This window comes from Aquarana catesbeiana, linkage group LG03 (assembly GCF_042186555.1).
Source record: "Aquarana catesbeiana isolate 2022-GZ linkage group LG03, ASM4218655v1, whole genome shotgun sequence".
Classification (NCBI taxonomy): Eukaryota; Metazoa; Chordata; class Amphibia; order Anura; family Ranidae; genus Aquarana; species Aquarana catesbeiana.
In genome coordinates, this window is record NC_133326.1 from 29,603,364 (window position 1) to 29,618,441 (window position 15,078).

The 15,078-nt window shown below is 46.0% G+C and overlaps 1 protein-coding gene across 1 annotated transcript in view; it reads left to right on the forward strand.

Annotated features, from left to right (window-relative positions):
• The window catches only part of CHD2 (chromodomain helicase DNA binding protein 2), a gene marked incomplete in the record, with an annotated part of 115,932 nt that overhangs the window by 31,778 nt on the left and 69,076 nt on the right, over positions 1 to 15,078 (forward strand). The window contains 6 exon segments of the mRNA XM_073618404.1: positions 1,425 to 1,574; positions 5,772 to 5,905; positions 9,999 to 10,224; positions 10,937 to 11,037; positions 11,972 to 12,016; positions 14,805 to 14,983. Coding sequence (XP_073474505.1) covers positions 1,425 to 1,574; positions 5,772 to 5,905; positions 9,999 to 10,224; positions 10,937 to 11,037; positions 11,972 to 12,016; positions 14,805 to 14,983 — 835 coding nt within the window.

Here is a 15,078-nt window from a genome sequence, read left to right on the forward strand (position 1 = left end):
TGGCGCCAAGGCCCACCCGCCTAGAGCCTGCATGCTTGCGTACTGTCGGTGCATAGGGGTTTATAGTAAAAGAAAAATTCCCCATCCATCCATGTCTCCATGCTTTATTTTGTTGAGAAATTACTTTGAAAAACAACCCCTAAAATTTCTGCCCATGGCCATCTTGAGTGAGGGCGGATGATTCATGTACTATTTACTTCCTTGAATTCATCTGCCCTTAGCTGAAGCATGCATACAGCGGAGTGTGCTTAGCTGAGAGACTCCTCCCCTCCTGAAGACTCCTGGGATGTATGACATCACTTGCCTAGGCAAGAAACCAAGAAGTAACTGAAGAAATTAAAACAAAACAAAAACAAAGTTTAAAACAAGTAAATATAATATACTTTCTTATTTACTAACGCTAGCAGCATGAGGATTAAAAATAATCAATGTTGATTGGGAGAGTGAAGTTCCACTTTAACCATTTGACCTCTGGAAGATTTTCCCCCCTTCATGACCAGGCCATTTCTTGCGATACGGCACTGCGTTACCTCTGTATTTCTCTATATAAGCTCGGTTTATTGGTAAAAATAAGTGTGAAATGCCAGACTCCGGTGGGTGTACAAATATGTCAGCTTGCCGCCTTCTCACTGTTTCCTTACTGCGGCCGAGTACGGGGTGTACCAAGATGGCCGTGACAGAACGTCACTTCCGTTACAAATTCTGACGGGTCGCCTAATCTGACGAAACATTCCCATAGCACGCTGCTTGCTGTGGGGGGGCACTGAACAGGAGGGAGGGGCCAGGAACACAGAAGAGGGACCCCAGAAGAGGAGGATCTGGGCTGCTCTGTGCAAAACCAACTGCACAGAGGAGGTAAGTATAATATGTTTATTTTTTATAGGAAAAAAAATGTGACTTTACAATCACTTCAAGTGGGTAAAAGTCAGAGAAAACCTGGAATTAGGTGATGGCGAACCTTGGCACCCCAGATGTTTTGGAACTACATGATGTTCAACTACACTGCGGAGTGCATAAGCATCATGGGAAATGTAGTTCCAAAACACCTGGGGTGCCAAGGTTCGCCATTTCACTAAGTTAGGCTTAAATATTGAGTTGGCATGTGCCAGCTGGAATTTGAGATCAGGCTTGCAGTCAGGGGAAGTACAAGTGAGAAAACTTGGGGTGGGCATTCCTAGCACTATTGGGCTCTATCGGGAAAGGTAAGAAAAGTGTTGTTTTTTTCCCCTTATGCAGTTGAGCCCTGTGGCAAAGCAAGGCTGGCTGGATCACAACAGTTTGTGCATTACTTTATGAATTTCAGACATGTAAAGGGGTCACTGTACACTTTTTCTCCTATGTATTTAGCTGTCCAGCATTTTCCTTAGCGGTCTCCGTCAGTTTTGCCATTTTTCACAATGTAGACCCATCATTCTGTGTTTCAGAGGTATGTCCAGGGCTGGTGGGAGGAGCCAGAAAAAGCCACAGCGTGGTAAGAGGAGGACGACCGAATCATCAGATGAGGATGATGATGATGATGATGATGATGACACGCCTAAAAGGCAGACAAAACGCAGAGCAGCTAAAGCCGTTAGGTGAGATCTCCCGATTGCTCGTCCATAAGTGTATTTATAGACTGCTGTCACCATATGCAATTTGTTTCTTGCAATGTGGATGTGGAAAGTCATAGAATGAAATTTTAGAGATTTTTTTTTTTTTCTACTGTGAAAGAGAGGAATGTATGCACAAGTCCGCTGATTTTTAATGGGCCTGTACACAAAGGTGCATAAACCCGTGCTTCTATAGACAGTGGAGTCACTAGGGTTGGTGTTACCTGTTGCGGTAAAACATCCCCCCCCCCCCCCCCCCCCCCCCATCTATCCTGCCCAGCACCCTGCAGGCAGTGCACAGTCACACACCCCAAACCGTCCCCTGTAAATTATAGTATAGGGTGGTATAGTGGCAGGTTAGGGTAGTATGGGGTATAGGGCAGGTTAGGGTAATATAGGGCAGTTTGGGGTGGTATAGGGCAAGTTAGGGTGGTATACGGCCGATTTGGGTGGTATTGTGCAGGTTGGGGTGGTATAGGGCAGGTTAGGGTAATATAGGACAGTTTAGGGTGGTATAGGGCAGGTTGGGGTTGTATAGGGCAGTTTGGAGGGGGGTATAGGGCAGTTTAGAGTGGTATAGGGCAGATTGGGGTTGTATAGGGCAGATTGGGGTGGGGCAGGTTAGGACTCTATGTAGTTACATTGTGCAGTAACTTACAGCATAGTTGCAGAGATGAAGACACTCGAGGTTGCTGTGTCCTCGCCTCTTTCTCCACCTTCAGCCACGGGATTAGCCAGATTGAAGGAGTCTGTGGGAGGAGTGGAGGAGGCAGCCACACCCCCAGCTCAACCCACCAATTCCGGCTGCCTCGGGAGGGATTGGAGACCCCCAAGGGACAGGTTCACTTGATTTAATGACGGGGGGGAGTGTTATGGGCAGCCTCCCCTGCGCGGCTGCGTGTCCTGCTAGCACCGCTCCGCTGCAACTCTGCAAGTGCAAACAATATAGTGCACTGTGTAGCGGCGGCCCCGGTGTCACCCCTCTGGTGGGTGTCGCCCAGTGCGGGCCCCCCCCCCATAGCGACACCACTGCCTATAGATCAGTAAAAAAAAAAAACTGCTTTGTTGGACACCCCCAAGAAAAGCAAGTAGTTGTACGCTCATATAAAATCGATTCCCCACACATTTTACTATACAGCCCATCCACGTGTTTTCAAGCAGAAATCTCCTGCCAGGAATCTGATGTTCATGTATCAATACTCTCTTCAAGTACCCTTAAGCCTGGTACACACCACTATTTTTTTTCTTTCGTTCAATCCAGTGGGCTGAACAAAAAAAAAAAAAAAAACTACAGCCCAGGAGGAGCTGCTGTACTAACAATGCAATGTTAGTACAGCGATCTCCTCTGCTGTGCTATTGTGTTCTGAAAAGGGGGATGGCCCCCAGGGTCAGGGGTGGGCAGGAGGGCACTGTAGTATCATGTGAAGGAGAGGGGGGTGGGGCACCACAAGGAAATTGGGTTGAGGGATTTGTGTTGAGAAGGTGAATTTGGGGGGGCAGCAGGGGGATTGGGGGAGGGTAATTTGTGCTGGAAGTGGAGGATTTGGAGTGTGTGTGTGGGCTGACCATAATTTTCTAGCAGGGCTTTTCTACCAGGTTGTCGTGGCCCCCTGGGGTGCCGCAGCAAAATGACATAAAGACCTTTACCGTCTGACCATGAAAGGGTCACTGTTTTAAGTTCTGTGTATAGAGAGGGGGGAGCTCTTCTGGGCTCTTTCCTCCTCTAAGCTGTTATCTGTACTTTTGCCAGCTAAAGTGGAAGCTGTCAATGCTGCCCGCCCGCGTCCTGCCAACCAATGACATCATCGGTTGCTAGGGTCAGGTCGGGCACGAATTTAATTTTGCCAGCAAAAGTACAGAAAACAGCATAGAGGAGGAAAGAGCCCCGGAGGTGGAACGGGACTGTGCTCTCCCTCCTCTCCGTACAGAACGTAATACAGTGATCCCCCGTACACACGATCGGACGTTCCGCCAACAAAACCGTGGAGTGGAGGAGGTTGTTCGAGGGTTGTTGGCTCAAACTTGTCTTGCATACTCACGGTCACACAAATGTTGGCCAACAATTACGAACGTGGGAACGCGGCGACGTACAAGATGTACGACGAGCCTGGAAAAATGAAGTTCAATAGCCAGTGCGGCTCCTTCTGCTTGATTCAGAGCATGCGTGAACTTTTGTGCGTCGGACTTGTGTACACACGATCGGACTTTCCAACAACAAAGTTTTGTTGGCTGAAAATTTGAGAACCTGCTATCAAACATTTGTTGGCGGAAAGTCCCACAGCAAATGTTCGATGGAGCATACACACGGTCAGACTTTCTGACGACAAGCTCACATCCAACATTTCCTGTGGGAAAATCCGACCGTGTGTACGGGGCATGACCCTTTCATGGTTGAATAGTATAGGGCTTTGTGCCATTTTGCTGCTACAAGGGCAAAGAGGAGGGGGTTTATGAAGGAGGATTTGTGGCTCGCGGGCAGGGGGGTTGGGGGTGGGGGGGTGTTATTAGTGCTAGACATGGTTTTTTTGTTTTTTGGTTTTGTGGTTTTCCTTCTACTGACCACTTAACTCTGCCTTACAAACTACATTTTGGGGCTTTTACACATTAGGTGTAGTGTGGTAAAATGTGTGAAATTGCGCGTTTTCCAGCACCACACAAATGCCTTTTGCGGTTGCGCACAGGTCCACACATCCACCAATTGCATGTTTGCTTGCGCCCATTTAAAGGAGTTGTAAAGGCAGAAGGTTTTTTATCCTAATGCAATCTATGCATTAAGATGAAAAATTCTCTGTGTTGTAGCAGCCTCCCCAGCACCCCCCTAATTGCTTACCTGACCCCCATCTCTCTCCAGCGATATCCACGAGTGTGCATCCGGGACTCTCCTCCTGATTGGCTGAGACACAGCAGTGGCGCCATTGGCTCCCACGGCTGTCAATCAAAGTCAGTTAGCCAATCAGGGGGGAGAGGGGGCGGGGCCGGGTTGGGGCTCCATGTCTGAATGGACACAGGGAGCTGTGACTCGGCGCGGATGCCCCCATAGCAAGCTGCTTGCTGTGGGGGCACTTGACAGGAGGGAGGGGTCAGGAGAGCCGAAGAGTGACCTGAGAAGAGGAGGAGCCGGGCTGCTCTGTGCAAAACCACTACACAGAGGAGGCAAGTATAACATGTTTGTTATTTTATTATTATTTTTTTTTAACAAGACTTTACAATCACTTTAATGCCATGGTAACGCAGTACCATATATTTTGGTGGGGCTCAATTTTAAACAAAAATCATACCAGCACCTTTTTTTGCACGTTTCAAGAGCATAGGGCAGTGATGGCGAACCTTGGCACCCCCAGATGTTTTGGAACTACATTTCCCATGATCATGCACTCTGCAGTGTAGTTGAGCATCATGGGAAATGTAGTTCCAAAGCATCTGGGGGTGCCAAGGTTCGCCATCACTGGTATAGGGCAGCCTAATAAATCCAAATAAAAATAGAACATGCAAAAAAGGGCTCAGGCTCAGGTGCACCTCCTTGTGTGAACGAGCCCTTAGACTGGTGTGCCCCCGGGGGTTGTGCACAATCCTAAAGGGTGTCTTTGACTACAGAAAGGTTGAAAAACAACTCCCTTAGGCCGGCCATAGATGATTCGAACCGTTAATGGGCAGGCTGAATGTACCAAGTTAATTGATCGATCAATTTTGGTACAACCAGCCTGCCGGATTCGCTTTTGCGATAATCTCTGCCTTCTCCCCGCTGGGAGCAGACAACGGCTTTCTCCATCACTGTGTGTACTGACGGGGGGAGTCATGCAAATTTCTTGGGTTGCAGGAAAGAAATTGGCACCGTGTATGGCCTGCCTTGTAGATCACCTTTTAGAATGAATTAAGATTTCATAGATTTCAAGCAAAGCCTTTTTGTCCTTGACACGTACTCACACTAAACTCTCGTTGAAAGCCTTAACAGATAAGTGGAAGTTGTTATAGGTGCCAAGGGAGGGGAGGAGGGGGCAGCTCTATAATAATGTCCATGGTTTTAGACCGAGATGGCCAAAAAACGTATGTAGGTGTGAAAGTAAACTCTTGACTGTATAGCATATTTCATCTGTTCATCTATTCCTAATATTAATTGTAACATGGGGATAGTTGTAGCACTTTTTGAGCTTGCTTAGTTCAATACGTATTATTTTGTTGCAGCTACAAAGAGGACGATGATTTTGAAACAGATTCTGATGATCTGATAGAAATGCAGGGAGAAGAGGCAGAAGAACCAGAAGATAACCATGAAACTATAGAGAAAGTATTGGAGTCCAGAATTGGAAAGAAAGGAGGTTGGTGTATGATGTTTGTGTATTTAAAGCGGATCTTCACTGTGTCTAAGCACCATAAACCAAAAAAAAAAAGTATTATATTCATTTTTTAATATCCAAAGCAAATGCCTCCCATCCATCCATGTCTCTATGCTTTCTGTTTTTGAGAAATCACTTTGAAAAACAGCCCCCTAGCGCAGGGGTCTCAAACTGGCGGTCCTCCAGCTGTTAAGAAACTACAAGTCCCATGAGGCATTGCAAGGCTGACAGTTACAAGCATGACTCCCACAGGCAGAGGCATGATGGAACTTGTAGTTTCGCAAAACAGCTGGAGGGCTGCCAGTTTGAGACCCCCTGCCCTAGCGCATGGGTAGGCAACCTCGGCCCTCCCAGCTGTTTTGATACTACAAGTGGCATTGCAAGACCCTAACAATCACAGGCATGACTCCTGGAGGCAGAGGCAGGATAGGATTTGTAGTTTCCCCACAGCTGGAGGGCTGAGGTTTCAAATATCAAACGGACCTTTTCATTTCATGCGGAAACACTTCTTAGCTCTACAACTAGCTATGGTAAACAACCAGATAGTTACACGTACGTTTCGCAAAGAAACGGCAGCAAATACCCTCCTCCTGGCCCAAAGTCATCATCCAAAATCTTTGATGGAATACCAACAGGGCAGTTTCTGAGGATTAGGAGGAATTGCTCTGAAGAGAAGCATTTTCTAGAAGAGGCGGAGGACATGTACAAACGCTTTAGGGAAAGGGGATATTCCCATCAACCACTCAAAAAAGCTAAGTCCAAGGCCCTTAAAAAGGGAGTCCCGCAAAAAAAAAAAAAAATTTAAAAGTCAGCAGCTACAATTACTGCAGCTGCTGACTTTTAAAATAAGGACACTCACCTGTCCCGGGGTCCAGCGATGTCGGCACCCGAGACCGAATCGTCCCTCGGTCCTCGAGTGCTGCCGCCGCCATTCTCTGCAACGGAATCAGGAAGTGAAGCGCTGCGGCTTCACTTCCCGGTTCCCTACTGCGCATGCGCAAGTCGCGCTGCGCTTCCCAACTGGTCCCCGCTGTCTCTGGGACCCGTGTGTGTCCCAGCAGACAGCGCAGTGGGGACGGGAAGAGGCATAGACTCCCGTGGGAGTCGATGCCGGAAGTGGGTGCAAATACCTGTCTTAGACAGGTATCTGCACCCCCCCTCCCCCCTGAAAGGTGCCAAATGTGACACCAGAGTGGGGGGGGGGTTCCGAAAAGCAGAGGTTCAATTTTTGTGTGAACCTCCGCTTTAACTGTAGACGGGAATCCCTCCTAAAAGCTCAGAATGCCCCCTCAAAGAAACTAGATAATTATCCAAGAATCCTCACAAAATTTGGGTCCCAGTGGACCCAGGTTAAAAATATCTTGGAAGAACACTGGCACATCCTGAGATCCACCCCGTTAATTGCTGACATGGTGGGCCCTAGGCCACTGTTGACAGCAAGGAGGGCACGGATTCTTAATTATGCCCTGGTACATTCAGAGTATAAAAGAACACAAACAAAGGATTGGCTCACAAGTTCAAGGCCCCCTGTGGGTATGCATGCCTGTGGGCATTGCAGCATTTGTAAATATGTACATAGGACTGATGTGTTCACCAATCCTCGCAGAGGCAAAGAGTATAGGGTTAAAAGCTTTATAAATTGCTCAACCACTAGTTATTTATATGCTTACCTGCCCCTGCAACAAAATATACGTTGAGAAAACTCAAACGGGAACTCCGCATTAGGATTGGCGAACACATCAGTGGTATAAAGAAGAAAGAGGATGACCACCCAATATCATTACATTTTGCACAATTTCTTGGTGGTGACCCCAAGGGGTTAATGATAAAGGGAACTATGCACTCAAGTTACCCCTTTAGAAGGGGAGACTTTGACACCATTTTATTACAAAAAGAGAAGATGTGGACGTACTATTTAAATTTGATCACTCCATTTGGCTTAAATACTGAGTGTAGTCTACAGTCCTTTTTAGCAAAGTAATGTGCAAAGAGGACTGTGGACATACAGCTATAAACAGCCTTAGTACTGTTAGCTCTGTGTTCGAGCCTATTCACTCTCCTTTTACCTTTTGTCTGGTTAAAATAGCAATGCCTATGCACTCAATTAGGTATTCTGCTGAATGTTATGTATGGGAGGAAGAATGGATGACATCTTGTGGCCAAATGTTGATATGACACCTTTAATTCTATGGCTATTTTAAGGCCCCTTTCACACGATCGGGCCGTTCAGGTCCGCCTGTCAGTTTTGTTGGCGGACCTGAACGGGCGCTCCATGCTAGCCTATGGAGCGACGGATGTCAGCGGAGACGTGTCCGCTGACATCCGATCCGCTAAAAGCAGGCAGATGCCTCTACGTTCGGATCCATCGCTATCGGATCGGGTGAGATCTGCTGTAAACGGACATGCTGTCCGTTTTCGTCCGATCCCTCCATAGGCGGCAGCGGCGCTTGACAAGCCCCTCCCCACTCAGTGAACAGAGAGCGACCTGTCATCCGCCGGCTCAGCGGAGATCAACAGAGAGATCTCCCGCTGAACCGGCGGACCGAGGCGGACTCCGTGGAAGCGGATCCGCCTCGTGTGAAAGGGGCCCAAGTCGCCTTTCCCAAACTCCTCCCAGCTCTGAGGAAGCTAGCGTCTGTTTGATTAGCGAAATGCGTCAGCACGTCGCCTGGGGGAGTGTTAGCTTGCAGCACAAGCGAGGTCTGTGTGACGGAGTCTGAACAGGCGGGATATTCAGTGTACAGGGAACTTATCTGGACTGCTCCACTCAAGCACGTTTATATGCACAGCATTCACATTGCTATAACAGCAACTACTTGCGCAGCTATACTGTATTCCTGACAATTGGACTCTGATATACTCTGAACGAGGTCTGATCTGTATTGATGGGTAGAGGCAGAAAAAAGTGGCTAAAGCAGAAGACACGGCAAGAGTATATTTAACCTATTTAAATCAGCTGTGACTCCTTACTCCTGCTTTTCCTCCCCATCCTCGTTCTACTATGGAGAAATTTATGTGCATTGACCTTAGGAAGGAATGACTTTGTGCGAGAGGGTTCCCTGATTATCCCTGTATCCAAAACCTGCACTCCGTGACTCAGCTGATTAACCACGCCAGTCATTAATCTTTACTAAAGGGACCTATATCCTTCATTATTACCTTTTATTTACCCTGCTTAAGATTTCAGAACGGCCAAGTGTTCATCACCTTGCTCCAACTTTACAAAATCCCCAATCTCGCCATATGATCATCTACACCCAAATAGTAGTTAGAAGCCGCGTGGGCTAAGGAATAATCCATTTATCCGGAGGACTGTTTCTTCCTGTATTACTCATCACTGGAGATTTGTTTAATGATCATTTTGTGCGTATGTATGTGGGTTTGTATGTGTATGGTGCATGCGCAGCTGCGTCCCCCAGTTTTAATATGACAACGTTGTCTCTTTTAACACGTCTGTGAGGTACACAATCGGTACACTCTGTTCTTTTGAATTGTTGTTGTGTGTTTTTTCTATTCAATAAATTACTTAATCAATATAGAGTATCCTAATTGGCCCTCTTGGGAGAACTTTTTTTTCTCTCTGTTTTGACATATGCGACTTCAGGGTCGCTAGGACTGCATCTCTTAGCTTGGAATTGTCCTATGTATCCACCTTGATGTGACCTGTAAACTTTTTTTCTACAATAAAGGTGCTTTTTTTTTTCACGGAAGTGCGGCCGTCCAGATTTTCTCATTTGTTTTCTAGGACTGCATCTCTGGGGGGGGTGACTCCGAGTGTTGAGTGATTGATAACAAATTTTTCAATCTATTAATTATTATTTTTTGTGTGGTTGATCCAGGCATCCAATTTGTTCCCCCCCCAACCCCCCCCCCAAAGTATAGAGCACCAGCAATCACTGGGTTTCAGCAGAGATTTATGGAAACCCATTCATGACGCTGTTGCCAATCACTTGTGTTTTGTTTAAGCAGCATGCTCGGAGTGATGGACGCGTGATCGTGCGACTTTGTAACAACAAAAATATCTGGTGTGTTTTCTTGTTAAAAGAAGTAACGTGTTAATTTTTTATAATTTTAGCAACTGGAGCCTCAACAACTGTATATGCAACAGAAGCCAATGGAGATCCATGTGCTGACTTTAACCCAGAAACAGATGAAGGAGAGCAACAATATCTTATCAAATGGAAAGGCTGGTCTTACATTCACAGCACTTGGGAGAGTGAAGAGTCCCTCCAGCAGCAGAAGGTGAAAGGCCTAAAGAAGCTGGAGAACTTTAAGAAGAAGGATGATGAAATCAAGCAATGGTAACGCTCCAGTATGATTCTACAGGGATATCACTTGTGTAGTACAGAGCTTAAAGAGGAGTTCCACCCAGGGGGTCCATTAAAAAAAAAAAAAATTTAAAGTCAGCAGCTACAAATACTGCAGCTGCTGACTTTTAATTGGACACTTACCTGTCCCTGGATCCTGCAATGCGGGGGATCGAAGCCCCGCTCAGCCCCCCCCCCCTCCGTTCGGCGGTGTTGGCATTTCAACTGTGGGCGCCGGGCTGTGGCTTCACAGCCTGGCACCCACTGCGCATGCGCGAGCGGCACCACGTGCCGTGATTGGCCGCTCAATAACCTGGGACCTGTAATGGGTCCCAGATGATTGACAGGAGGGAGCAGAGCTGAGCCGTGCCGAGTGGGAAGTGATGTCACCAGCCCAGGCAAAGGAAGAGGCAGACTACGAGGGACCACCTAGCAACAGGCATTTAGAGATAAGTAAAAAAAAAAAAATCCAAATTTTTTTTGATTTTTTTTGTTTTTTTTTTTTAGAATTTTTCAGGTATTTTTGTTTTTTTTGGGTGGAACCCCACTTTAACTCCGTTATCACATATAGTGATTATGATGTTCGTGTTCCATTTATGCCGTCTTTATTCAGTTATGTTAGGTTATTACAATTTTATTGGTTATGTTTATGTTTTTAAAGGAGATATTGTTATTTAGACTCATTTGCTGTATTTTCTGTTTCCAGGCTATCAAAAGTTACCCCTGAAGATGTAGAGTATTATAACTGCCAGCAGGAACTAGCAGGAGAACTGAATAAGCAGTATCAGATTGTTGAGAGGATCATAGGTAAGTGGGCTTTTTATATGTAGCACTACCCCCCCCCCCAAAGGACTTGGAGATGTCGGGGTTCTCCACTGCCGCACAGCCAGCCACACCGCATTTTCAACTTGCATCCAGACACAGAAAACCGTGTTTGAGCTTTGTGTTTGTTGTTTTATTGAGGGGATAATAACTTGGATGGGGATAGGAATTATGGGATGCCCAAATTTGACAGTAACAAAGAACCAGGGACAACTTCCTCCCTATTTACAACTTCACTTAATCCTCCTGCACAGCCAGTAGCTGCAGCACCCCCACGCCCCCCCCGCAGCACTAACACAGCCCCCACCACCACCACCACTCGCTGTCCTTACCCTAGATACGGGCGGTGAGTGCATGGCGGGCTCGGGGAAAGCTGCTCCGGTGTCCTCTCCTGGAGCAGCTTCCGCAGTGTCTCCTCTCTCCTCCTCCCAGCGCTAGGCGTCCAATAGGATTGCCTGGCGTTTTGGCCAATCAGGAAACAGGTTTCATACCTGCTTCCCGATTGGCTGGGAGGAAGATCAGTGTTGCAACAGCAAATATTAATTCGCTGTTGCAACACACCTGGGTGGGCTCCAGACGCAGTGCTCTGTGTCCCGAGTCCACCCTATTTTTAAGCCTATTAGAGCCTATGGCTCTAATCGGGTTCTTCAAAAAAAATAAAAATCCCTGGCCTCTCTAATTCAAATGGCCAGTGACCCACATGAATAGGAGGTGGCCGTGGATGGATTCATGCTTTGCATAACTATGCTACTGCATATAGGGAGTGGTGAGGATAGGGGGGCGGCTCCACTAATGCACGTACTACCCCCTGAGCTTAGAATTTGCTCTACAGATATTTTTTTCTTGTACAGAGATTTTTTTTTTTTTTTAAAGAAAAAATGTATTGAAGGTACCGATTATCCTATTCTTTGTTTTTCAGCCGTGAGGACTGGTAAATCCGCCACTGTACAATCCGACTTACCAGGTAAACTTTATACAATACATGCTCTGCATGACTGAGCAAGTCTGACCATGTACTTGTACTTGTATGAGAAAGTCTCCTGTTCTCTGTATTGCTTCCTTTGTGTGAAATCCCTGGTGTTCCTGCCGGTCTCTCTGCCCTCCTTTTTAAAAACTGACCACACTAAGCAGGAGATGACACCGTGGTCAGTTCTCTAGCTATGCTGGGAACTCAGTGTACTCTCCTCCAATAATCAGACTTGTCCTGACATGGGGAATGTGATCATTTATAAAAAAAGTGATAAAAAGGTAGTGAGTGTTGTCTCGCGAAACGAGGCAGAATTCAAACTAATGGGGTGTGCAGTACCGCATTTGGCCAGAGGTGCGGGGGCGCCGGGGACACTCGCAACGGTTCAGAGCCGTTTGTAAACACGCGTAAATACTCTGTTTTCGAAGCTTTCCGAGTTCAGCCGAGCTGTCCCCGAGTATTTCCCAGGCTCTCCAGCGCTCCCCCCCCACCTCTGGCCACATGCGGTATTGCATGTAATAGAAGTTGTGACTAATTTCTGATTGGGACTCTAAAACAAAGTTAATACTGCAGAACGAATTATCTTTGTTTCCATTGACTTCTGCGGGGAAACTCGCTTTGATATGCGAGTGCTTTGGATTACAAGCATTCTAATGGAACGGATTATGCTCATGATCGAAGGTTCCACTGTATCTATACCCAAATGTTTTGCCTTTCATTTCTATTTTAAACTGAAGTTGTTTTACAGGTGATTGTTTACAATCACTTTAAAGTAGAACTATAGACCTTTTTTTTTTTTTTTTTCATTTTGGATAGAGTAAAGGGGGGTTATTCTAAAACCTTTCAGTTTATTTTTTGCCACCTCTGTCCATTGGAGAAATTTCCCTTCACTTCCTGTCCCATAGCCAAAACAGGAAGTGAGAGGAAATCCCTGAAAATTAAGGGAATCCCTTGGGGACCCCCCCAGGTCATTAGAACTAGTGTTCCCATTAAGGCTCCATTTGCATCTATGCATGTCGCTTTTCAGCGTTTATGCGGTGCTTTTTGCTGTGCTTTTTTTTTTCCCGGGATTTAGCCGCAATTGGCGTTTTTGCATGTTTTTTTTATTCTTTGGAAAAGCTGTTGGGCAGATTTAAAAATGCAAATCGTGGCAAAGTCGCGGTTAAAAAAAAAAAAAAAAAAGCATTATATTCTTTTCTGCAGCTTTTCCTTTGAAGTCTATTGAACCAAAAAAAAGCACCGTTTTGTGTTTTTAAAAAAGTCCCTGACCCTTTTAAAAAATGCAGAGGCACAAAAAATGCATTGATGTGAACTTGTTCCATAGGAACGCATGGTAAAAAAAAAAAAAAAAAAAACGCATTGGTGTGAATGGAGCCTTAAAGTTTTCCCCTCTATTACTTTTCTGGGGACAACAAAAAATTTGGTCTTTTCTTTTACTTTCGCTTTTAATGATGATAGTAAAACAGGACAAATAGAGGGGGTGAATGTCCCTATAGGGGCACAGACAGCAGTAAAAGGTGTTCTAATCCCTCTCCCCTCTATCAAAAACTGAGCAAAAGGTTTTGCCTTTTAGTTGTACTTTAAGCTTTGGCAATAAAACCTGGAAGCTGATTGCTTTCTATGCAGAGCTGCACCAGATTAGTAAATGACCCCCCTTTGTGCAGCCTTTTTAGGAGCATGTCCTATAGACATTGATGATCTTGCACGTGGGGATTTTTTTTTCTTATCCACCATATTTATTTTCTTAATTGGTTCCAGCTAGTTTCAAGTCACTGTTGGATTACTTTCAAAATGTTACAGTTCGGTGAACATACATACACTATATTGCCATAAGTATTGGGACGCCTGCCTTTTGCACGCACATGAACTTTAATGGTATCCCAGTCTTAGTCTGTAGGGTTCAATATTGAGTTGGCCCACCCTTTGCAGCTATAACAGCTTCAACTCTTCTGGGAAGGTTGTCCACAAGGTTTAGGAGTGTGTCTATGGGAATGTTTGACCATTCTTCCAGAAAGGCATTTGTAACGTCAGGCATTGATGTGGACGAGAAGGCCTGGCTCACAAACCTGACAGAATACCTCTGAGATGAATTGGAGTGGAGACTAAGTCAAGTTCCTCCACCCCAAACTCACTCATCCATGTCTTTATGGACCTTGCTTTGTGCACTGGTGCGCAGTCATATTGGAACAGGAAGGGGCCATCACCAAACTGTTCCCACAAAGTTGGGAGCATGAAATTGTCCAAAACATCTTGATATGCTGACACCTTAAGAGTTCCCTTCACTGGAACTAAGAGGCCAACCCCTGAAAAACAACCCCACACCATAATCCCCCTTCACCAAATAATTTGGACCAGTGCACAAATCAAGGTCCATAAACACATGGATGAGCGAGTTTGGGGTGGAGGAACTTGATTGGCCTGCACAGAGTCCTGACCTCAACCCGATAGAACACCTTTGGGATGAGTTAGAGCGGAGACTGTGAGCCAGGCCTTCTCGTCCTACAACAATACCTGACCTCACAAATGTGCTTCTGGAAGAATGGTCAAACATTCCCATAGACACACTCCTAAACCTTGTGGACGGCCTTCCCAGAAGAGTGGAAGCTGTTATAGCTGCAAAGGGTGGGCCAACTCAATATTGATCCCTACGGACTAAGACTGGGATGTCATTAAAATTCATGTGTGTGTAAAGCCAGGCGTCCCAATACTTGTGACAATACAGTGTATATGTCTCATCTGTTATGGGGTACGTGACACGTGATTTACCTGTTAAAATGTTCTGCAGTCAACAGTCGGAGAAGCTCCACCTCCAATGAACCCGAGTACCTGTGCAAGTGGATGGGTCTCCCCTATGCCGATTCCAGCTGGGAAAATGAATCGCTCGTTGGGAAGAAATTCCAGAACTGCATTGACAGCTTCCACAGCCGTAATAACTCAAAAAACACTCCAGTGAAAGACAGCAAGGTATTATAGTATACTTTTTTTTTCATGTTTTTATAAAATCAAAGATTGGGCACTTCAAGTGCTCCACTCTGATAGATAAACTTCCTCTGAGGTCA